The sequence below is a fragment of the Chiloscyllium punctatum genome, chromosome 42, assembly GCF_047496795.1.
Source record: "Chiloscyllium punctatum isolate Juve2018m chromosome 42, sChiPun1.3, whole genome shotgun sequence".
NCBI classification, from domain to species: Eukaryota; Metazoa; Chordata; class Chondrichthyes; order Orectolobiformes; family Hemiscylliidae; genus Chiloscyllium; species Chiloscyllium punctatum.
The window spans coordinates 8,354,503-8,380,899 of NC_092780.1; the positions used below are offsets into that span (position 1 = coordinate 8,354,503).

The 26,397-nt window shown below is 42.2% G+C and overlaps 1 protein-coding gene across 1 annotated transcript in view; it reads left to right on the top strand.

Annotated features, from left to right (window-relative positions):
• The window catches only part of LOC140465706 (LIM and SH3 domain protein 1-like), a 154,398-nt gene that overhangs the window by 68,164 nt on the left and 59,837 nt on the right, over positions 1-26,397 (top strand). Inside the window, exon 3 of the mRNA XM_072561358.1 lies at positions 568-652. Coding sequence (XP_072417459.1) covers positions 568-652 — 85 coding nt within the window. The remainder of the gene's footprint in view (positions 1-567; positions 653-26,397) is intronic.

Sequence of the window (26,397 nt, forward strand, 5' to 3'; positions counted from 1 at the left end):
TTGATGCTCACTGAGAAGATTGTCGTTCAAGAGAGAAGTTTGAAAGTGCAACATTGTGTGTTCGCTCTGTCTTTTTATTGCAAAGCACTGAGGATTTGTCAAAGTATGTGGCACCAAATACCTGCAGGGTCTGTTTGGAGATGGAGGGGTTGCCCGTCGAGAGTCTTGTTTATCTTCACAACAGTCCCTAAGCGTTAATTTTTTTTGCTGATGAGTTGTGCTCCATGAAAATTTAAGGTGTTTATCTGAAAGTGGAGGAGCTTAAAACGGAATCATTGTCTGTGATATCCAGATGTCATGGGCTGAATGGCTTTTTTTTTGCTATTTGTAACATGGGGGAATATCTCTCTTATTGGGACAGGTCACATTGTAGGGCTGACGTGTTGGTAATTTATTAATCCAAGATTGTCCTGACATCCTTGTTCCTTATCAAGATAAATTGCTGTCCGTTTACTTATTTGCCAACTTCCATTGATTCCATTGCTTAGCTTGTTCATGAGGCTAAATCTCACAGGAACAAATATATAACATATGAAAAGCTGAAAACTTTATATTTTTCTTTTCCAGGCATTACCCAAAGTCGTCATTCACTGCTGTGGCAGATACCCCAGAAAACCTACGCCTGAAAAAGCAAAGCAAGTTGCAGAGTCAAGTAAGTAACTACGGCAGAAAGGTATACTGCTGGAAATCTGAAATAAAATCAAGGATTGAAGGTATACTCGCAGATCAGGAAGCATCTGTGGAGAGAGACGCAGAGCTCATGTTTTCAGTCAGTGATACTCTGATGAATACCAGGTTCTCTATTATCACTCTCTCAGCTTGGGATCTCTTGTTATCCTCTTGGCCCCAGGCAGCTCATTCCTGGTAGGCTGCTGGAGGATGCTAGTTTGGCGAGCGGGAAATGCTAACTTTGTAAAGAAGTTATACCTTTCTTCTTTTAGAATTTTGTTTAAGCATTTGTTGCCATCGAATTATACATCACAGAAGCAGACCCTTTGGTCCAAGTCGGCCATGCTGACCAGGTTTCCTAAGTGAAACTTGTCCCATTTGCCTGCATTTGGTCCATATCCCTCTGAGCCTTCCCAATTCATGTACCTGTCCAAATGTCTTTAAAATGTTTTAATTGTACTTTCCTCCACCACTTCCTCTGGCAGTTCGAGCTATACACACACCATCCTCTGTGTGAAAATGTTGCCCCGCAGGTCTCTTTTAAATCTTTGTACACTGTATTGTAAAAGTGGCCTTACCAATGTCCTGTACAGCTGCATCATGACATCGCAACTTTTATACTTGATGCACTGATCAATGAAGGCAAGTGTGCCTCACGCCACCTTCACCACCCTGTCTACCTGCGAGACATTCCTGCATCCTGGCTTTGATTTGATTTGTAAGTGCTGGTTGCTCTCTTTGCGTGATCTCTCTGAAGGCTGAGGGAGGCACCATCAATGAGTGTGATCCTGATCTGGACCAATGATATCCTGTTATAGAGTTATAACAGGCAGTGTTTCAAGATCAGTGGAGAGAACATTCGAAGGGTGAGGTGTGGAGCACCATTGGGATTGGCCAGTTCATCTGAGCTGCTGCTGTGCTGGCGTCACAGTGACCATCTTCTGTGACCATCAAAAGCTGCCCAGTACGTATTGCAGTGGGAAGCCTAATGTAGTGACATGGGCACATCAGTGTAACAATTACATCACTGTACTAGCAACTGAAATGTTATAAGTTTAAGACAGCCAAGAATAATTCCCATTATGTAACCGATTACAGAGGTACCTCATTTATCCGAAGGACATGGGCAGGGGAGTATTTCATTCGGTTAATTGAATACTGGATAACACAGTTAGCCAAGCATCGGGACCATGCGATATTGTTCAGATAATCCAAAATTCCATTAATCAAATGCTGGACAATCGAGGTTCTTCTGTATTTGCTTAGTAATTGGCATGGAAAGGCAGACTCCATGAGAGTTAATGTCAAGAGACCAATGGCAGGGGTTGGGATAGTTGTGTGATTAAACCTCTTGGAAACTAGAGTAGCTAACATCGGCATTTCGTGGATATTCTTGTATCGAGGATTTCATCTATTTGATGTTTGGCTCACCTTTAGAGTGAAGCTCAGTAAGTACCTCAACACTCTGACCAATAAAGGAAAGCATACCAAACGCTGCCTTCACTATCCTATCGACCTGCGACTCCACTTTCAAGGAGTTATGAACCTGCACTCCAAGGTCTCTTTGTTCAGCAACACTCCCTAGGACCTTACCATTAAGTGTATAAGTCCTGCTGAGATTTGCTTTCCCAAAATGCAGCACCTCTCATTTATCTGAATTAAACTCCATCTGCCACTTCTCAGCCCATTGGCCCATCTGGTCCAGATCCTGTTGTAATCTGAGGTAACCCTCTTCGCTGTCCACAGGAATGAACTTGTTTTTATATAACACCTGATGTAAGAGACCTCAGGACATCTCCAAGTGCTTTGAAGTTGTTCTTGTGAGAAATGTGATGTACACTGCACGCACAGTGTGATTCTACATGCAGTGATTTGATAAGCTGTTGGTTTTGGTAGAGGATGCTGGGAAAATTTCACAACTCTTTGCAGTTGTCATTTGATCTGATCTGAGAGAGGCCCTCTGTTAATTTCACATCTGGAATACAGCACTCCAGTGGTGCTCTGGCTGTGTTCGATCAAAACTCCAAGGTGGGACTTCAACCTTCAACCTACAACCTTCTAACTGAGAGATGAGAATGGTACCAACTGAGCAGAGGCTGAGGCCGTGTAACTTGTGTCATCAGACAATATGACAGTTATTTACTTTGCCCTTGATTCTGTATGTGTAGTGCAGTGACAGCATTCAGGCTCACTTTTTCCACGAGGTACCTTTTTAAGTACCATTTTTGCTGAGGTGTCAACTTCCAAACCCTTCTGCAGGCCAGAAGCAGAGTTGATTAATTGAACAGCAAACTCAACTTGAGGTACTTCTGCTCTAGTCCCAGTCACCCAGTTAAATCCACATGGAATTATGTATATGCTTTCATTTGAGGGAATAGCTCAGTGTTAGAACATTTGCTTGTAGATCAAGAGGTCCCTGGTTCAAATCCAGGTGTCCCCTTCATTTCAAGGAGGTAGATATAGCCCTTGTGGTGAAAGGGATCAGGAACAATGGATGGAGGGCAGGATTAGCTGAATGATCTGCCATGAATGTATTGAATAGGGAAGCAAGCTTGAGAAGTTGTATAGCCCACTCCTTCTACCTTCCAAGTTTCAGAATGAACTGCAATTAAACAAGGTTGCAATTCCAAATTGAGTATAGAGAGAGTTCCCTCATACAATGGGACAGTTCAGCTACTGATCAAAAGCTAGGCTTACTGACAAAGCTGACAGCAATTCCAACCTTTTCAGAAACAAATTGCAGCAATTCTTTAACATTGTATATTTATATCGCACCTTCAACATAATACAATGCTGTTCATTATGAAAGTGTGCTCTGTCAAAGCTCATATATTTCCTTTTGAAAATATATTTAATCCAAAGCTTTTCAAGAGCATTTTTAATGTTTCTCCACTTGAAAACAATCACTCAAAAAAGTGTTTATTTTACAGTCGAGAAGTTAAATAGAGGAGTAGAAATTTCACACTTCATTTAGATTTGTTAATCCGTTGGTAGGGAAGCTCTATAATTGAGTCAATGGTACAATCGATGCATGTCAGCACAGAGCCTTCCAAAAAGCAAATGCGCATGTACAATGATAGACTGATCAATTACAGCAGCACCACTGGATTTGATATTTAGATGCAGCCTAGGACTGTCTAGAAGGGGGCATGTATGTAACACATGACTGAATGCCAAACCAATCCGCCTTGCTTCCCAAGAAAAACCTTGTTTTGAAGGTTTCTTTTGAGTAAGGCAGTGATGAAAGGGCATTGTAATCTTGGGAGAACCAGCAGCATAAAGATTTTCCAAACTCTTAAATAATAGGCTACAGAGAGAAATTACTTTCTCTCCTCTCCATCGGTTTGTGGGCGCTTTTGTCGTCTGCTGTTTTCCTCTCCTGTTACTGTTCAACAGGGCAGGCAAGAGGTCTATTCAATCATTTCAAGTTCATCATTTGAATGAGATGTTTGAGTGATGTTTGGCTCATTGATTCTGAAATTGCAGACCTGGAGGCTGTGCTGATGCAAGCACCCAATGTTCTGAGTTGGGTATTTCTACATTATATAAAGCTCTTCCAATGGAGCAGCTTTTTATTTTATGATGAAGTTAAGCTGCCAGAAAATTTAGTTTCCTTTCCTCCTCCCTTCAGGATGTTGCCACATCTGCTCAAGACCCGATATTTCTCAATGGGACCGGAGTGGCCATTCAGCCCTGCAGTAATATCCACCATTCTTGATCATGTCTTATCTTCTCAACACCATTTTTCATTTTTTCACTATTTACTAATACTAATTTATGTGAATTCTTCTAGTATTTTCTATATCATCTTCCATGAATGCAGACTTAAAGTAAATGTGTAATTTCACTGCCATTTCCTGTTCTCTGTAATAACGTCTCCAGTTCCCAACTGTAATGTGCTCAATCTATTCTTGGTAACTTTTCCTGTATGGATAGTTTTTACAACCCACCTTTCAAATTTCTTGCCAACTTACATTCGTATTTTCTTCTTTTCATTTCTTTATTGGTTTCTTTTGTCATCCTTTTCTGGGTTCTGTGTTGCTCCCAAAGGGGCTTGCTTCTATTAATAGCATTCTTGTAAGTCACTCTTACTGCAATCTTGTAACTACTTTTGTTAACCATGGTTGATTCACCTTTCCCTTTGGGTGTTTGTGCCATGGAAGTGCATGCATCTTTAAAAGCTAGCCTACCGTCCGATCTTTCAGTATATTTTCCTAATCCACCATAACCAACTTGTCCTCATTCGCCATAGTTTCTGAACAGATTATGTTGCACCGAAACGTCAGTTAAATTCTATGATATTGTGGTCACTACTACTTAAAAGGAAGTAGAATAAGATTTATTAATTAATCCTTTATCATTACACATTGCACAAACTAAAATAGCCCAATCCTTTAAAAAAGAAAATTACTGCGGATGCTGGAATCTGAAACCAAAAGAGAATTGACAAAGGGTCAGTTAGACTCGAAACGTCAGCTCTTTTCTCTCCTTACAGATGCTGCCAAACCTTAAGAGATTTTCCAGCATTTTCTCTTTTAGCCCAATCTTTTGGCTCCTCCACATGCTGTTCCAGAAACCCACCTCATATGCACTTTAGAGGTTGATGAGTTGGTTAACCCAGTTAATACGCAAACTTAGATTGCCTCTTAATATTGCAGTACTCACATATTAAATCATGAAATTAGAGATGCATGTAATGTGCCTAACATGAATGCTACAGTTTGGTATTCTGTAAATGTTTACTTTCCCTTGCTGTTTCTGCACTCCACCCCATCCTGATCATTTGATTGATGATCGTCTATTCCTAACGTGCTGATGCCATCTCATATGAGGAGTGCAATCCCATTTCCTTTTTTCATTTTTACACTTTGGAACGATAAGCAAAAATATAACTGGATATTGAGCTCCCTAGCTTGGTTACCCTATAGCCACACATCTCTAATGGCAATTAATTCCTATTTGTTTCTCTCCATTAGTGCATTCAAATCATTAACTTCTTTGTGAATGCTACATGACTCTGATAAAGTGCCATTAGTTCAGTCTTTTTAGTATTATTGTCCATTTTGGTTCTACTTGATAATTGCAGTTACTTCATCTGCCTTCTATTTTTGGTTTGCATGCTTCCACTTCCTCTTTAACTGGTTTTGCTTCCCTAGGATCTGAGCCCTCTCTTGGGTTTCCAGCCCCCTGCTAATCTTGTCTTAAAATCTTCTCAACTGCTCTAGGAAACCGCCCTGCGAGGCTACATGTCCCAGTCCTTTCAATGAGCGCAATCTTCCTTCTTGCACAGATTCCACCTTCCTTGGAGCTTGGGTTAAATGGCTCTCCTGTTTCCTTATTCATTAGTGTATGGGACTGGAAGTATTCCAGATATTATTGCTTTGCTGATTTTTGCTTTTCAATCTCAATTTCTGCTCACTATATTCTGCTTTCAGGATCTTGTTACCATTCCTATCGAAGTAATTGGTACCAATGTGGGCCACCATCTCTGGTTCACCCTGCCCCAGATCAATGTCCTGCAGTCATTCTGTGACATTTTTGACCCTGTATACAGATTGCAAAATGCCATTCTAGAGGCAGAAGAACCCTTTGTTTGTTACTTCCACCCCTCTTTAACAGCAGATTTCTTTGACATCTGAGGAGCCACCACCAATGTTAAAGGTGGAAAGACGATTTGTGAGCAAGATTGGGATTTCTGCACTACTTGTACATGTATTTGGAAAGGCAAGGATTGATTAGGGATAGTCAACATGGCTTTGTGCGTGGGAAATCATGTCTCACAAACTTGATTGAGGTTTTTGAAGAAGTAACAACGAAGATTGATGAGGGCAGAGCAGTAGATGTGATCTGTATGGACTTCAGTAAGGCATTTGACAAGGTTCCCATGGGAAACTGATTAGCAAGGTCAGATAAATGCAAGGTGCTGCATTTTGGGAAAGCAAATCTTAGCAGGACTTAGACACCTTAATGGTAAGGTCCTAGGGAGTGTTGCTGAACAAAGAGACCTTGGCGTGCAGGTTCATAGCTCCTTGGAGTCGCAGGTAGATAGGATAGTGAAGAAGGTGTTTGGTATGCTTTCTTTTATTGGCCAGAGTATTGAGTACAGGAGTTGGGAGGTCATGTTGTGGCTGTACAGGACATTGGTTAGGCCACTGTTGGAATTGCGTGCAATTCTGGTCTCCTTCCTATTGGAAAGATGTTGTGAAACTTGAAAGGGTTCGGAAATGATTTACAAGGATGTTGCCAGGTTTGGAGGATTTGAGCTCTAGGGAGAGGCTGAATAGGCTGGGGCTGTTTTCCCTGTTCCTGATGAGCTGTGTCCTCTTTTGTGCAAATATTTTATTGTGGTTTTTTTTTGTATCTTCTGTTCTTTTTAGTGATTGTGAAGATCTAAAAATGTACAGTCCAAGTGTGATTAAATCTTTTAACTCCTGAAGCTTGTATGTGTGGGTGGAGGGGGTGATGAAGAGGAAGATGCATTGTGCTAAGACTAGGTTTTTTTTTTATCAGACTGGCTGATTTCTACTTACTTCCTGTCCAGGCATGAAAGAAATGCAAGTCTTCAGACTGTTGCATTGTGCAGAACATTTTGTGTATTCTCACTTTTTTCATTTTTTGTATTTTTTAAATACATTTATAGTTTTGCTTTCTATTTCTGTGGGATGTGGACATTGCTAACAAGCTTAGTATTTGTTACCCATTCCAAATTACCCTTGAACTTGGTGGTTTGCTATGGGCCATTTCAGAGGGCAGTAGGAGTCAGCCACATTGCTGTGGGTCTGGAGTCACATGTAGGCCAGACCAGGTAAGGGTGGTAGACATCCATCCTGAAAAGGAACCTGAAATCTCTGTCTCTCCCTGTCTCTGTCTGTATCTGTGTCTCTCCTTAAGTGTTTATTTAACAATCTCTCCAGATAGGGTTTGTCAGCTTCCCAAGTGACATTTATTCAGACATGTAAGTAATCTCGAGAGCTGATTTTCTTGAGTGGGAGGACATATGAACTCAGTCTTAATGATAGCGCCTGCAGCTCCTCGGAAATGTCTCTGACCCTTTTCATATCCAAGCCAAGGGCACAAACATTAGACTTGGCCAGGATTTTAGACCACGCCTGTTGGCTTTTAATACACTGGGTGGTTTGTCAAGCTGCAGGCCTGATTTATAACTATTTGAGGAATGGGGAAGAGAGAGAACAAAAATGGTTGGTTACCATCTGTAGCAATCGGCTCAAGTTGATAACCTGGGCACTGATGGTGAAGCTCGTTTCGGGGAATGATTGAGAGACGAAAAGGGAACGTGCATGTACCTGTACAACTGGTGTTAGGGAAGGTTAACCTCCTGGATACTGCTGGGCTTTCTTTTAATATATTCTTTGATGACTTTTCTTGAACAATGAATTTATTTTATATATTTGTTCATGGAATATGGGCATCATTTGCTGTGCCAGCATTAATTGCCGATCTGTAATTATTAAGTCAAGTACCTTGCTGTGAGTTTGGAATCACGTGTCACACGTATGTGAAAGATTTCCTTCCCTGAAGGGCCAGGTGGGATTTTATGACATATTTTCCATCAGGCAAATTCCAGGAATTAACAAATTCAAATTTCACTGTTTATCGATGTAGGATTTGAACCCATGGTCTCAGTCTGGGGTTCTGGATTCTGAGTGCAGTGACATTTAGTACTACACCACCACCTTCCACAGGAAATCAGTGGAGGGACCTAGGGAAAAGATTGACTGAGGGGAATCACGTAGAGTCATTAGAGATGTACAGCATGGAAACTGACCCTTCAGTCCAACCTGTCCATGCTAACCAGATATCCCACTCAATCTAGTCCCACCTGGCAGCACCTGGCCCATATCCCTCCAAACCCTTCCTGTTCATATATCCATCCGAATGCCTCTTAATTGTTGCAATTGTACCAGCCTCCACCACATCCTCTGGCAGCACATTCCATACATGTACCACCCTCTGCGTGAACAAGTTCCCCTTAGGTCTCTTTTATATCTTTCCCCTCTCACCCTAAACCTATGCCCTCTAGTTCAGGACTCCCCGACCCCAGGGAAAAGACTTGGTCTATTTATCCTATTCATGCCCCTCATAATTTTGTAAGCCTCTATAAGTTCATCCCTCAGCCTCCGATGCTCCAGGGAAAACAGCCCCAGCCTGTTCAGCCACTCCCTGTAGCTCAAATCCTCCAACCCTGGCAACATCCTTGTAAATCTTTTCCGAACCCTTTCAAGTTTCACTAACATCTTTCCGATAGGAAGGAGACCAGAATTGCACGCAATATTCCAACAGTGGCCTAACCAATGTCCTGTACAGCCGCAACATGACCTCCCAACTCCTGTACTCAATACTCTGACCAATAAAGGAAAGCATACCAAACGCCGCCTTCACTATCCTATCTACCTGCGACTCCACTTTCAAGGGGCTATGAACCTGCAGTCCAAGGTCTCTGTTCAGCAACACTCCCTAGAACCTTACCATTAATTGTATAAGTCCTGCTGAGATTTGCTTTCCCAAAATGCAGCACCTCGCATTTATCTGAATTAAACTCCATCTGCCACTTCTCAGCCCATTGGCCCATCTGGTCAAGATCCTGTTGTAATCTGAGGTAACCCACATGATGAAACCTCCAGTATTATGCCCAATCAGAGTTGACAACCTGATTGTTTGAGAGTCAGGTTTGCCTCTTGCTTTCTTCCTGATGAAATGGTCTCTGAGGTTTCATCGCTAGCAAGGTACTAGAGAGTAAATCACAGGAAGAAAATAACCAAAGTTCCACAGATGCTGGAAATCAGAGACAAAAACAGAAATTGCTGGGAAGAAACTTAGCAGCTCTGGCAGCATTTGTGGACAGAAAGCAGAGTTAACGTTTCTGACCCAAAATATTAACTCTGCTTTCTCTCCACAAATGCAGCCAGACCTGCTGAGTTTTTCCAGCAGCTTCTGTTCTTGTTACAGGTCCTTCTGCTATAACATGCGTTTCATTAACATGAATTTGCTGTAACACTATTGACGAACTGGGGACACTTTTTCTTAAAGTGTGAAGTTTTAAAACTTGTATCAGTCGTAATGTGACTCCAGCCTCATTAGTTTAAATGGTGCTGCTGTTATGCGATTTTCTTATAACAATGGATTGCATGAGAACGGAACTACCACGCTATAGCAGAACTGACTGTGTACCAGAAAATAAATGCCGTGTGTAAACTCAAAATGGCATGAGCCCCAGTTTTCAGGGAAGGAGTGTGTAATTTTAGAGGATATAATGCCAGATGTGATAGTTTAACAGCATTTATTTTGTAAAACTCTACATGGCTGGTTTCTTTAATCCTGTATAATCTTGAGATCTGTAATTTTTGTTGCATTACCAAACTAGTCATTTAATTTTTCTTTTCAGTTGTATTTTGAAAAAAAATATAGTTTTTATCTTGGCTTTATATTTTAAAGACAAAATGGCAGACAGTCAAAACGTAAAGCATTTAGCCACTGCTTGCAGGAATAACTACCTTTTTTATAGTTAGAACAGTTACCTATGGAGTTTGTCAGCACTAAGTGTCAAAACGTAAGAATCAGAGTTAGTTATTCTGCATCTTGAGCTGTTCAACCATATAATTAGACCGCTGCTGATCTATACCTTAGTTCATTTACTGGTGGTTTCTTCAGTTTCACAGAACAGTGGTTAAGAAATGAACAGCACATTCCTGCACCCAAATTAATGCTTAATCATTAATGCAGCATTATCAAAAATCAACTGAGCACCTACCATATCTGATATTTGGTTGATTATTTTCTGCTTTTTCTTCCATCATGTGTACTGACCACATTTGCTATTTGGTTAACCTGTTGGACGATCATGTATTTCATTGCTGTTTGTGGGCTTATTCTTCACTGCCAATTGATCACTCAATTTGCCCACAAAATAGTCACTACGTTTCTGAAGTTACTTATTGCCTGTGAAATGTTTCAGGGTGTCCTTGGGAAGGGGGGGGATCTTCTAGGTTGCCATAACAACAATTTGTATTTGAATAGAACCTTTTGACACACTGAACTGTGCACTGGGCAGTAGAGATCTTAAATCCTGCTGAAAAGAGAGGATTGCTGTTTGAAGCAGCGGAATAAATGCGAGAATGTCAAATATCAGATAATCTCAACAACATACAACAGGAGAAACATTGTATAAGCACTTCATGAGACAAATTTGATGCAGCGAAAACAAAAGTTAGGATTGGTATTCCAAAGAGGGACGCATACAAAGAGGCCTCTTTGAGGAGAGAGCGTTGGAAAGATTTGGCGAAGGAATTTCAGTCAACTGAAGACAGCCCTGTGAATGTCTAGAATTGAAGAGTACCTAGAAACTTGTGGGATTGATTCGCATCTCACATCGAGGGGAGAGATGAAACCATGGGAGCTTTTGTATATGAGGATGAAAATGTTAAAATTGTGAACCGGGATCCAGTGTCGGTCAATGAGCACAAGGGTGACCAGCAAAAAGGTCATAGTGTGTTTTGGGATAAAGGCAGCAGCTTTGGATGATCTCAGATTTACAGAGGGTGGAAGATGGGAGGCTGGGAGACCATTGGAATCGAGAGAGTGGTGCTGGAAAAACACAGCAGGTCAGGCAGCATCCGAGGAGGAGGCGAATCGACGTTTCGGGCATAAGCCCTTCATCAGGAATGATGCCTGTGGGCCGGGGCTGATAGATAAATGGGAGGGGTTTGGGGGAGGTGGCTGGGAAGGCGATAGGTGGATGAAGGTGAGGGAGAAGGTGATGGGTCAGAGTGGGGAGTGATGGACGGGTCTGGAGGGTGGTGCCTGAGTTGGAGGCTGGGGACTGGGATAATGTGGAATGAGGAGGAAATGAGGAAGCTGTTAAATTCACATTTATCCCGTATGGTTGCAGGGTCCCAAGGCAGAATATGAGGCATTCCTCCTCCAGGTGTCTGGTGGTAACGGTTTGGTGATGCAGGAGGCCCAGGACCTGCATGTCCTTGATGGAGGGGGAGTTGAAGTGTTCAGCCATGAGGCGGTGGGGTTGGTGGGTGCAGGTATCCCAGAGATGTTCTCTGAAACGATCAGCAAGAAGGCATCCTGCCTCCCCGATGTAGAGGTGACCACACCAGGTGCAACGGATGTAGTAGATGACATTGGTTCCTGTCTGTTAGACCATTGGAATGGTCAATTTTGGAGGTAAAAGCTTGGCTGAGGATCTTTGCAGTAGGTGAGCTGGGGTTGGGATGGAAATATTGACAAGGTGGAGATTAGGTGTTCTTTGGGAGCAGCCAAAGTGCAAACATTTCTATTTGACCTTTTTGAAGATCTGCTTTGATTGTAGGCAGATGTTTTGTGCACCAGTAACAATTCTGATTTAGATTGGTGGTCCAATCTTTGTTCAGTCAACTGTAAAAGATTTGCAATCTCTCCCACCAACCACATTGGGATTGTTTTTGTCCAGTTTGATGCAGTGTGCACAGGCATGGAGCTAGCTACAGTGTAAATCACTGGCTAGCCTCCCAAGCCCTGATGTGGTTCTCTTTAGCTGAAGGCTTTCCAGCCATACCTTGGGGAACTTCATGCCCACACCCATCCACCTCTTTTTCCCTTGTTGACCTCCAAATGACCTGGAAGACTTGATGTTGAGACCAAGCTGGCACAAGGGAGATAATTTTGCCTTCCTCTTGTGAGACCCTGACTACATACACTTCTGTGTAACTTACTAAGTGAGGTGTATTGTTAATTTGGGGCACTCCATCATTTTAATTCAAGTTTCCAAAAGTTTATTGCTACATAAAACATTCATAAAGCAGGAGATGTGGAACAAGCATTATAACAAAGTAGTTTTACAGCTTTGTTCATGTTTATCTAGTCTGGACTCATTTATCATTGAAGCAATTATACCTTGAAATTCTGTGTGATTTCCATCCACATTAAGTTGGACAAATGTAGCCTCTAGCACTTTGGAATCGGATATTGTTGTGCATCAATCAGCCTTGCTTATAAATGTGGAAAATCACTGAGGTGCAGATTGAAGAGGCAGAGGAGAAAATGGGGTCAGTCTGAGAGATCTTGGGCTGTAATTGCAAACGAGAAACAATAATTGGGAGGATTTTATTGCTGTCTCCTCCCACCTCACAATCTTTACCCTGGTGTTTAGAACTGATCAGAGCTTCTCTTAACTGCAGATATTTATCTAGGCATTTGCCTTTGTTTGTGTGTAAGCATCATTTAATAGTTTGCTTTCTCAGGCTACTGTCAATATGCAATGGCATTGCTCCCTGTTGGAGTGTAAGAACATAAAACACAGGCTTAGAAATAGGCCATCCACTCTGTTGAGTATGCCATACATTCAATGAGATTACTGCTAATCTGATACTTCTCAATTCCACTTTCCTGACTTTTCCCTATAACTTTTGATTCCTTTACTGACAAGAAATCTCACACGTGAAGGTATTTAACAACCCAGCCTTGATGGCCCTCTTCAGTAAAGAGTTCCACATATTCATAGCCCTTAGAAGAAAGTTTTCTTCATCTCTGTTTTAAGTGTGTGACCCCTCGTTCTGAGATTATGTCCTCTGGTCCTAGACTCTCTGACAAGGGGAAATGATCATTCCACACCCTAACATGTCATGTCTCCTAAGAAAATGGTATATTTCAATGAGGATCCCCACTCATTCTTCTTGTATTCTAATGAATATAGGCCCAACCCACTCAACATCAACTATCAACCTAGTCAGCGTTCTCTGCCTCCAAGGAGAAAGTGAGGACTGCAGATGCTGGAGATCAGAATTAAAAAATGTGTTGCTGGAAAACACATTTCTCTGCCTCCAATGTTATTATATCTTCCTTTAGATAAGGGGCCCAAAGCTATTCATAGCATTCTAGCTGTAGTTTGACGAAAACCTGCATAGTTTCAGCCAAACCTCCCTACTATTATGCCCCATTCCCATTGAGATACCTCGACATGAGAAAGATGTCACTGTACATTGTGGTATTCAGGACAAACAACATCTTGGCCCTGAAGGAGGGCCCAGTGTCTCTGATTTGAAATCTTCTGTAGCTGGAGAGCACAGGCAATGAATGTATCTGTTACTTGCCTTGATTTTGTGATTTGGGTTTCTATTTGTTGCACCTTCCTGTTGCTAATACTAAGGTAGCCCAGTATGTCTATGTAAAAGGTGCATCTGTAGTGAAGCTCTCTTACAGTCTGAACCCCTGAGGCAGAACTTCAAATCACAGTTTGCGTGCTCCCCCTGTCCACTTGGTAAGTGATCAGTAGCTGCTGGACCCAATTCCACAGCCTGTGCTTTGTACAAGTTGCCTTGCAATTGTCAGGATGTCCCAGTGGAGAGCTTCCCAGGTATTTGTTTACTGGTGTTGTCATTGAACTGGGTGGGCATCATGTGACTTGACACACAGCAAGATCCCACACAAGCAGCAATGGAACGAAGGAACGATACTATTGAGCTGTTTTTTTTTGGGTGATGAGTTGAGAGGTGGCCTTGGACAGGACATCAGGAGCTTTGTCGGGCTTCCTTGAGCCAAAATTGTCAATAAACCCCAAATGCCTGAACAGGTGGTGGGTGAATGTGATTAGTCCTTCTGCAGCTCAAAGTTGGACAATAATTTTGCATGGTGAGGGGCAGGGAGAGGGGGAGTTGTGATGGGAAATTGGGGTGTTAAACTTAAGTGGCAATTGGAGGCAGCTGTTTTGACATTGAATTGGTAGCAGCTGTGTATAAGGTTGTTAATAAGTTGGCAGAGACAAAATTAGGCAGGCTGGGGGAGAAACCACAGCGGATATATTGTACAAAGCAGATTAATGATCTCTTCCCTTGTGGAACGTGCACAGGTTGGTAAGATAAGGCACTGGTCGCTATTAATAAAATACCAGCCAGCGGGGAGATTACTATGGTAACCATGAAGGTTCCTCTCCATAGCACATGCAGGAAACCAAAATAGCTGTGAGTTAAAATATCTGGGGGTTGCTGAGAGAGAGGAGAGAAAAGGTGCTGTGTACGTGCGTCTGGGTGGTCGTGTGACAATGTGTTTCAAACATTATTCCACAGGGCAGTGGTGGACTGGGGGAAAGACAAGATCTGAAACAAACAAAAAAAAACAGAAATAGATGGAGAAACTCAGCAGTTCCGGTGATATCCATGGAAAGAGAAATAGTGCATGTTTTGAGTTTAGTGATCCTTCCATAGAACCGTGAAAATACTTATCCCCACATCCCACCCGGTTTCGTCCTCATTCTTCTGCAATTTGAAATTGATTGGATCATTGCATGAATTGAAGGGAGGGAGGGTAGATGTGATTCAGTGAGCAGATTGCTAGCCTGAAGTATAAGGAAACTGGACTCACACACCTGGACAGGCCACAGGTCACCATGGTGATCACTCTGCTACCCGTAACAATCAACAGGAATGGAGAGAAATTAAAATCACTAACGGTACCAATTCCAGTTGCTGTTCCTGCTCTGCCAGCTATCCATGTGGCATTTCCGGGAGAGCGCCTGTGGTCTCTGACTTCACGCCCCATCATGGTCAACTGTTCAGTGAACATTCCAATCATTTGGGCTCAAAAGAAAAGGGCTGGGAGGGAGGAGGGTGATGACACTTCCAAGTGGAATAGAGTCCACAAACCTGTGCAATATCATCCATTTGTTTAAAACGTAATAAAATGTGCTGAGGTGTTACACAGGTTTGTTCACAAATAAAGTTCCACACTGAACATTGTCGGGAGATATCAGGGGCAGATGTCCAAATGCTTGTTCAAAGATGTAGGATGTGAGAGTTTCTGATAGGAAGATAGTGAGAGGGAGAAGAGAGAGACTTAGGAAGGGGATTCCAGAGCTCAGGACCTAGGCAACTGAAAGAATGATCACCTAACTCAAAATCAGGGCTTTGTGGGAGGCCAGATTCAGCATGAGTGCAGAGATTTTTCAGCTAGGGGAGTTAACGAAGATGAACGGGGTTGAGATAATGAAGAGATTTGGAAACCAGGAGAAGAATTTTAAACTTGTGACTGTGCAGGGAAGGTCTGTTTAACAGCATTGCATTTTTGGTTTTTACCTGAAATCTGAAGTTGCTGTTTCAAGTAACTCGAACAAGATGTTACTGTCTAAAAAGGCAAAGAATTTGGTGCTGGTTGGAATGCAGTGCTTAATGCATCAGGAATTCTGTTAGGAATGCAGAAATACAATTCTTTATTTCTGGAAATTCCTTTAGAATTGATGGGAAACAGGCCATTGAACTGGAGGGATTCGCAATGTTTTTTTTAAATGCTTGAATACATATTTTTCCCCCACTCTCTTCTCCTAACTCTCCAAATAAAATCTTTCTAAGTATTTACCTTCCAATTTCCTCTTACTGCAAAAGAACCTGTGGTTTCTCAGCAATTATCCAGCGTGCAGTGATTTGCTTTGAGTCTTAAACATACCAAGTTATTTCTCTCAGGAATGAGAAGGAGAAGGAAGCAAAAGAATTGAGCAACTATTGAAATGTGACTTAAGTTTGATATTAAGATCTATTTTTGAAATTGACAAGAAAAGCTTCACTGGGAATCTTGAGGCATTGTAAGTTGCCTTATTCACAGGTTCCATTCCTACAATGATATAGAACAAGAAGAGACTTTGTGTTTGGCCCATTGTGTCTTTGCTAGCTTTTTAAAACAGCTTAACCAATTATCAGCTTGTTTCAAGTATTGCACCAATTATTGCACCTTCCCCCACTTTGTGTATTTATTAGATCTGTTTTGAAAATTTATCAGTGAACCTAGCCTTTCATCCAATGTAGTCCAGATCACAATGTCTCCGTATTCTCCCCTGTTTTGCTATCACTTGTTGTGAAAACATTCTGGTGATTCAAGCTCCAGGGACTGTGAATTCGGCTTAAATTGTCTATATTTACACTGTTGCTGTTTGGTTGAGTCTTTGTCTTTTGAGGTTATACTAAGGCATGTAAAGATTGTGACCAAGTATCTCCTCGCTCCCTTTGGGATCACTTGCCCTGTTGAACGTATGATTTCTCTTGCAATTTCTTCTCAATTTGGTCATAATTGTAGAAACAAGAAAGGGAGATTGTGCTCATTGTTGCATTTGCTGTTTTGCTGCACTATACCATAACATGCCTTCACCTCAAATATTCGGTTATCTCTGTCAAGTGCTCTGGAGCGTCTTACGGCTGTGAAAGATGTTCTTGCTTTCTCTCTGCACCTTGGCAACCTGTTTTCCTGAGTCAGGAACTCTTGAAACAGTTGAACTGTTCACTTTTTTTCTCATTTGTTCAAAACTGCTGCTAAGTTTGCCCAGGTAAGCATGGTTACAAAACAAACCTCTGTGCCATTGAAGCATTCCAAACCGTTGGACCAACTTGTTAGGGTGCTATATAAATGCAGGAGTTGTCAAGCGAAGGAGAAGAACACTCTTGTTTCCTGTCTAGCTCTGTCCCTCTTGCATTCTCACCAGAAGAGCTCTTTTGCAATAGGGACTGCAGTACGAACATGTGGAACCTGTTCAAGGCGTGCACTTGATCAATCCTGTTGGCATAACAAATAGAACTGTATGTTTATAGATCAGTGACAATGGTCTTAAATTGTGGAGCACAATGATTAATAAATGCTCACTGAAATGTATAACAGTGAGAAATGTCAAGGCAATGTTTGTGGTCCACATGAGCTTCTGACTTCACCTTGCTCTGTAACGCAACCTGTTTATCTGGCTTTCCCTTAAATTTATTGGAGCCTTGTGGGTCCTTCTGTATTGTTATGGTGCCTTTACTTCCCAGTGTTCAACTGAGGAAAGGAAATATGAGTCAGTACTCACTATTTGCTGAGTAAATGAAATACCTGTTTCAAAAATAAGTAACTTGGATCCAGGGGCCCCCTGAGATAGAAGTTTTATTTTTCTTTACAAGTACAAATTCCTTTGGATTTGGGAACTGCCCTAAATCTGTCTTCAATTAAAACTATTCTTGGGACTATTTAATGTCCATTTTCTCTGACTGCCTGCCTTTTTTATTCTGGTTGTGTTTTGTATATTTACAATTGGAGGCAGGTTCACGTTTTGTTCCAATGTTCCCACCAATCAATTGTAAGGAAATGCCAGACTCCAGTTCCTGTTATTGTCCCCTCTCCCTTGAACAGCTGTTGCATCTCTGCTACATGATAAATTCTGCCTCAACCTTCTACTGGAGAAAGCAGGCTGGTCCTCATTGAAGAGGCTGCAACACTAATGGAACAGTAGCTTCTTAAAAGATATTTAGCACGGAAACAGACCCTTCGGTCAAATTCATCCATTCCGACCAGATATCCTATGTTAATCTAATCCCATTGGTCATTATTTGGCACATATCCCTCTTAAACCATTCCAATTAAATACCCATCCAGGTGTCTTTTGAATGTTGTAATTGTCCCAACCTCCTCCATTTCCTCTGGCAGCTCGTTCCAAACACGCGCCACCCTCTGTGAAGAAGTTGCTCCTTTTAAATCATTCCCCCCTCACCCTAAACCTATGCCCTCTCTAGTTCTGGACTCCCCCACCCTAGGTAAAAGACCTTGGCTAGTCACCATATCCATGCCCCTTATGATTTTATAAACCTTTTATAAAGTCACCCTTCAGCCTCTGATGCTCCAGAGAAAACAGCCCCAACCTATTCAGTCTCTCCCTGTAGCTCAAACCCTCCAGCCCTGGCAACATTCTTGTAAGTCTTTTCTGAGCCCTTTCAAGTTTCACAACCTATCTGAGGGCGTGTCACTCATGGTGTTGACTGAAATACCTTGAATGGAATTTGAGCCCACGACGTCTGACTTGAGGCCACAGTGCTAACCACTGAGCCATGGATGACACCTACACAGGTTGATGCAGGTACAGAGCAGACTGTCTGGGAGCAAGTGGAGGTGGATGGTGTTAGCAAATTCAAGAAAGCAAAATGGGTGTTGAATGTGACTTGAGGTCTAGGAGGAACCTATTAGTCTGTGTTGACTCAGCTTTGGTGGAATGGATTACATTATAGGATTTTCTGAAGCTGTTGGCTGCAAACAGGTTCCTTTCTTTGTTTTTTTTTTGGAAGTCAACTCTCAAAGTCCAGGTTTTCTGGAAGAAGCTGCTGGAGAGACCCTTCACTCCCCACTAGCTGCCCTCTTCATCCCTAGCCGCTGCTTTCCTTTTCGGTGTGAAATTGCTGCATTCTGTGTCCGAACTTGGAAGCATTCCCTTCACCGAACCATCATCCCCATGCGCGCACTGATCTACATTGTTTACCAATCCAGCAATGCTCAGGTTTTAAAACCCTTATCTTTCTTTCACATCATTACATGGCTTCACCTATTCCTACCTCTCTCATCTTCCAAAATCCTCCTACAGCTCTACCCTCCTCCAGCTCTGCCCTCCTCCAAATCTGGTCTGTTGTGTAAGATGGATGAAAGATCTGGTGAATGGAGTATAATGTGAGAAATCTGAATTGGCAGGAAGAATAAGAAAGAATATTTTCTGAAATGCTGAGAGATTACAGTGCTCAGAGATGCAGAGGGATTTGGGTGTCTTGTGCATGAATCACAAAATGCTGGTATGCAGGGACAGTAAGTAATTAGAAAAGTTGTTAAACTGTTATAACTTATTGTGATGGAAATTGAATGCAAATGTTCTCCGGTTATGCTTCAGTTGTGCTAGCACACACCGTTATACTGATGAAACCACGTGGAGTGTAATGTACAGAATTAATCATGAGGGCAGTTATGGCACAGTGGTAGTGTCCCTACCTTTGATTCAGGAGGCCTGGGTTCAAGTCCCACCTGTTCTAGAGATATGTAATAACACCTGCACAGGTGGATTAGAAACAAAAATAGATTAATCACCTTTTAACTATGTAAAGCAGTTAAAGATTTATCAGAATAATACCTGGACTAATGGTGTGTTATGAGGAAAGATTGGACAGACTAGATTTGAGTCTATGTTGAAATTTCGAAGAGGAAGAGGACCTTAGTTAAGGATGATAAGATTCTGAGGGGCTTGGACAGGGAGATGTGAAAGGATGTTCCCTGTTTCCAGAGACCCGGGTTCAATTCCCGCCTCAGGCGACTGACTGTGTGGAGTTTGCACGTTCTCCCCGTGTCTGTGTGGGTCTCCTCCGGGTGCTCTGGTTTCCTCCCACAGCCCAAAGATGTGCAGGTCAGGTGAATTGGCCATGCTAAATTGCCCATAGTGTTAGGTAAGGGGTAGATATAGATGTAGGGGTATGGGTGGGTTACGCTTCGGCGGGGCGGTGTGGACTTGTTGGGCCGAAGGGCCTGTTTCCACACTGTAAGTAATCTAATCTAATCTAATCTAGAAAGTAGAACTAGGGGAATAACTATTTATTTAAAAACAAAAGGTCTCCCAATTAAAATGGATGAGGTGAGTTTTCTTTCCTCAGAAGGGCACTCAGAAGAACTTGAAGAAACCTTTAACCCTATGTTCCAATGTCACTTTCTGTGGCTGTTTCAAACGTCACTGGGTGATGAAGCATTTTTGAGGCAGTTTTCCCCAACATTTCAAGTGCTTAGGAAATGCAATCCAAGAATGTCATTTGTTGGTATCACTTTTGGATTTATTCAAGAAATTTTAGCATTACTAATTGTTGATGAGATTGCAACATTTCATCCAATGGGACCAAATTTAATTTGGAATGGCCTTACTCTATGTGCATCTTCTCACTACCATGTGGATTAAATAGAGGTGCTACCTGACCCAACCTCCTGTTTAGGAGGGCTTGAGTGCTCTTGTGGAGGTGTGGTAGTGTCCCTACATCTGAACCGAGAGACCTGGGTTCAAGTCCCATCATGTCTCTGAACAGGTTGTTTGAAGCTGATTTTTGAGAAGATGTTCAGAAGGCCTTAAACTTTCCACTTGTGGGTTTCTGCAGAGCTGCAATACCCCCTTTGTTCAGATGCTATGAGCAAAGAAAAATGTAATTTACATGTGGGTTCCAAAGCTGTTGGTTTCTGTGCGTTTATTGCAGATCCACATCTTGAAGTAACTCTGTGATGGAAAGAGGGCAGTAATTCTTGCTCGCTGACTCAGAATAGTAAAGTCTGTTTAAATTCCGGTTGCAGAGTTGGGGTCGTGACCCACTCCTATCTCCTCATTCCCATTACATTTTGACCTCTGGCAGCAATTTTGTGTTGCAAGTCTTCGTTGGCATTTAACTCTTTAACAGCCAAGAGGTTAGTGGAGAGGATCTCCAAACTGAACCGACTAGAAATAACACAATTTCATTTTGTATTAATGTGTGTAAGGTAGAACACAAGCAGGATTTTGCACATCTTGACACATTCTGAATATCTTGGTGTTTTTTACTTCAATGTATTGGTCCTATGTCTTATCCACAGGACCATTTATGACAAGAAATGTAAGATGGTTCTACATTTGTGGCAGAAGCTGACTGGGCCTTGATTTCATTGGAAGAGCAAATACTTTGTTCCTGCTCAACTTTAGCAAAAGCTGATACATAGACCCATCACCTGAACCTGTCTTTTTGTGAGATTGCATCATGTGATGAAGGAGCAGTGCTCCAAAAGTTTGAGATTTCAAATAAACCAGTTGGACTATAAACCTGGTGTTTTATGACTTCTGACTTCGTTCAAAATGTGAATACGTTGTGTTTTGAGCTGGGGTTCTCCTTCACTTATTGGACTGTCCCATAATCATTAATGCCTACTGTAATTGACAGACAGAGGAGCTTGGATTTTTTTCAGTCTCTATGTCCTCCTCTTCTTGATCCTTCATTCTCCCCCCACCCATACTTTCCTTCAGTTTGATGTAGATAGCAATGAGATCTCTATTCACCCAATGTATCCTCTGCAAATGGCTCTTAATCCCTTCAGTGAGTAAACATTCAGTTGAAATCCTTTAACAAAAGACTTCCAGTTCCATTTAATTTGATTCTGTAGTCAAGGCATATGACCTACACCAGTGTGATGAGCGCACATCCTGTGAAACGAGGATGTTTTGGTCCTTCTCATTTGCTCATTAAGTCTGCAGAGTGACAAGGGCATGAGTCCCTCAGCATCGATATTGAGGTGACACGTGGTTACCCAAGGTGCTAGTCAAATCATTAGCAAAAGCCTGTGTTAAGTGCTAATCTGTTCACACTTCAGTCTTCAAAGATGACTGATTATTTTGAGTCTGCGTGACATTTGTTTTGTGTTCTCAATCTTCAGTGATTTGAAATCAAAGTGGATCCATATATACCAAAAACCCTGTGTTAAACCAATTTTGTAGGATGCATTTTTTTGGAATGACCTTATTAATTGATTCTAACAATATTACAGTTGCTTTTGTTACTGCTGGAGTCTGGGAACAATACACTGGATAGCCACTAAACAAGAACTGTGAATTCTGATAATTAGAAACAAAAGCAGAAATAGCTACTAAAATTCAATAGGTCTGGTGGTATCAATGGAAAGTGGAGTTAACATTTCGGGTCCACTAACCCTTCTTCATAACTGGACCCAAACTGTTAACTCTGCTTTCTCTCCACGGATGTACTGGACCTGTTGATTTTCTGTAGCTATTTCTACTTTTGTTTTGGGATAGCCATGATGAACCTGGGATTTGAATGTCTTGATTAAGTAGGTTACGTGTACATTGGGAATGGTATGTTACACTTGTATGTTTTCATCCAAAATTGTTTTATTTGCACTTGGTTAAGCCCTTATCCTTTGGGAAATATAAAAAAAAAGTTCCACTGATGGCTTTGTATAAAATGAAATGAAATAGTTCATTGATTTTGTTTTTATTTGGTTGCATCGCGCTTTAGGACTACTTTGACTCAACCAATCAAGTCAGAAAATGTGTGTGAACAAGTCTGGAGCATTTGCTTTAATCTTTCTTGCCACTGGACTATCTGTTTCTGAACTGAGCAAGAGATTGTGCCGTACTGTGTGTTTCTGAATGAAATGTCTCTGGAAGCACATAAAAGGGGGTTAAGGGAACGAGTGAAAACTTGGTTATTCCTCGGGCAGTCAATCTGATTGACCAATCTTTCCCTGTCCCTTGTTGGAAATTTTCCATTCTCCCTAAAGTTCTGATTGGTACAGGCCAACAGAAGTTTTTTGACTCTGCGATCACTCACTATGTGCAAGTTGGATGTGATTTCCATTTTTATTTGTTCATCAGATGTTGCCCATCCCTAATTGCCCTTGAGAAGTTGGCGGTGAGCTGCTGAGTTCACTCTCTGCAGCCCTTGAGATTTAGGGACACCATTTATGCTGTTTGGGAGGGAGTTCCAGGATTTTAACCCAGTCACACTGAAATATATAAATGTTTGTTCACAGTTAGGATGGTGCATAACTTGAGGGGGAACAGGCAGGGGATAGTGTTCCCATGTATCTGCTGAGTTTGTTCTTCTAATGATCGTGGGTTTGAAGGTGTTGCAAAGGAAAATGGATGCAATGTTGCATGGCCTGTGGGTGGATGGTATACATCACTGCCACTGTGTTGGCGTTGGATGGAAGTGAATGTTGAAGGTGGTGGATTAAATGGAATATCAAATTTTGGATGTGTTGAGGTCCTAGACTGTTGTTGAAGCTGCACCTACTCAGGCAAGTGTCAATTGTTTCGTCACACTCCTCGTGGATGGGAGGGAGGCAGGCGATTGGGGGACTGGCAGTGAGTTACTCACTACAGAATGTTTAGCCTCTGACCTGCTCTTGTAGCCATAATATTTACATCCTGGTCCAGTATAGTTTCAGATCAATTTATATTCTTGTATGGGATATGAGTGTCACTGGCTGGATCAGCATTTATTGCCAATCCCTAACTGCTGTGATGGTACTTGAGAGACCGTTACATTGGTGTGGAGTCACATGTAGGCCAAACCAGGTAAGGATGACTGATTTCCTTAAGGACACACACGGGAATTCCTAGAGGCCTGACATCAAACCGGAACTCCATTAATAAACATATTGATTTGGATCCCATTTACCAACCTCTCAAAAACCGAACTGGAAGTGACGCCACCAACCACAACAGATCAAGACACCTAAATAGCAAGTGGGGCAGAATGCCAATCTTCATCGGAGGCTCACTGATGATGTTACCTAGCATGGTGATGAAACATCTGAGAACAAATCTACCAGCTCAGTGAGCAAACTTACAACCTGAGCTACAAATCTTCTCCAAAATCACAGATTTCCTTCACTAAATGACAATAAATTTTGGTTATGTGGTCACCATTTAAACTAACTTATTAAAATTATTGTTTATTTAAACTTAATTTTATCATCCAACTTGGGATTCAGACTTATGGCTGGAGTGTCTGGATTACTAGCCCAGTGGCATCACCATTACGCCATTGTACTGATTAGATTAGATTATTTACATTGTGGAAACAGGCCTTTGGCCCAACAAGTCCACACCGACCCGCCGAAGCGCAACCCACCCATTCCCCTACATTTACCCCTTACCTAACACTACGGGCAATTTAGAATGGCCAATTCACCTGACCTGCACATCTTTGGACTGTGGGAGGAAACTGGAGCACCCGGAGGAAACCCACACAGACACGGGGAGAATGTGCAAACTCCACACAGTCAGTCGCTTGAGGCGGGAATTGAACCCGGGTCTCTGGGGCTGTGAGGCAGCAGTGCTCACCACTGTGCCACCGTGCCTCCCACTGTATTCTTCCCTGTATTGTAACTGAATGTTGATTGTGGGGAATTCAGTGATGGTAATGCCCTTAAATGTGATGGTTAGATTCCCTGTTGCTGGAGATGCTCGTTGGCTGACATCTCTGTGCCTCTTGTCAACTCTATACTAGATATTGTCCAAGTCATGCTGAATATGGACACAATATCTGAGGCGTTGTGAATGGTGCTCAACATTGTGCAACTAGTAGTGAAAATCTTCATTTCTGACCTTGTGTTGGAGAGAAGGTCAGAGATGAAGTAGCTGAAAATGGTTGGACCTTGAACAGCACCTTGAAGAATTCCTGCAGAGCTGTCCTGGGAATGAGATTGCTGACCTCCAATAATTAGAACCAGCTTCCTTTGTGATAGCTGTATCCATCACTAGTGGAGAGTTTTCTTCTGATTCCTATTGACTCCAGTTTTGCTCGGGCTCCTTGATGCCACACTTGGTCAAAGATGGCCTTGATGTTAAGTCATTTTCCCCTCTCCTGTGGCATTCAGCTCTTTTGTCCATATTTGGAGCAAAGTTGTAATGCGGTCCGAAGCAAAGTGACCCTGGCAGAACACAAACTGGGTATCAGTGAGCAGTTCGTATTGAAGAAAAGCCACATGAAAAAGAACTGTTAATGACCCACTCTGATATCTTTCTGCAGCATCATGAGAAGAATTATTAAATGAGCTTTCCAGCATCACCTGACCTTCCCAAACCTGAGTTTGTGAAGATACGCAGCTTCTACAACCTAGCTTACTGAAGTGCAACAATGAAGGCTCTTCAATTTTGCTTTGTTGCCAGTCTGGGACACCCAGAGGTCACGGAGGAAACAATATAATTGCAAGCTTTCTTCTGCCCATCGCAGGCCATTAATTCTTTGTCAAGGTCACGCTGTCCAATCTTAATAGGTTGCTAAGATATTTCGCTTCATACCCGTGAGATTTATGGTTGATTGGTTGGCTGCAAAGAGACTGCCTGCTTCTCCAAGTATGGTACGAAGCAAAAAGATTCTTTTGTAAATATTCCTCCCTGCCTCCCTGGAAATAATGCAATAATATCAAGCAAAACTTGACCTATTGTACCTCTTCTGGCTCTAGGGTAGAGCTTTTCAATTAATTCCATTCATCTGCCTTTTCTCCATTACCCTGTCAATGTTTCTCAATTTGAGTTCTGATTGACTTCTGTCTCTCTTGGTTTTAATGAACCTTTTTTCTACTGCACTTTCAGGCAGTGCAGCCCAGGCCATTGCAACTAGCTATGTTGCATAAAGGTCACCCCTGAAAATACTGATGTGATTTCTTGCACCCCTAGTAGACAAAACTACCACTTGGAGAATGTGTTACCACCCTGTTTAGTTAGCATAGAAAAACAGGCAACAAACAGATGATAAAGCTGAAGGTGGACGACCAGACTGAGTAAATTTGTCTCCCTAGTGCGTTTGCTCAGCAGTTCGGGACAGCTCTCTCTGTGACCAGCTACTTGAACACTGATTGGGACTGGAGTAGGGAATTTCTGATGTGTGGTTCCCAACTGTGCTGAACAATGCATTTTCATGCAGTGTAAACCTTACCTAATGGACTTTATCTGCCCATGTTTGCATTTTTCTCTGGAATCAGACTGTCACATTGGCTCTACCTGCCCAACGTTGGCTCCTCGTGTCTCTCCCAAGCTGTTGCAGCACTAAGAAATGCACAATAGCACATCCGTAAGTTTGACGTCTGACCTGTATAACATTAGCTGGCCGGCGGAGCTAGTCATGTCTCAATTGGTATTAAGGATCACTTAGATTGGAACCATGCTCATGTTGCGGCTGTACAGGACATTGGTTTGGCCACTGTTGGAATATTACGTGCAATTCTGGTCTCCTTCCTATCGGAAAGATGTTGTGAAACTTGAAAGGGTTCAGAAAAGATTTACAAGGATATTGCCAGGGGTGGAGGATTTGAGCTATAGGGAGAGGCTGAATAGGCTGGGGCTGTTTTCCCTGGAGCATTGGAGGTTGAGGGGTGACCTTTATAGAGGGGCATAGATAGGATAAATAGACTAAGACTTTTCCCTTGGGTCGGGGG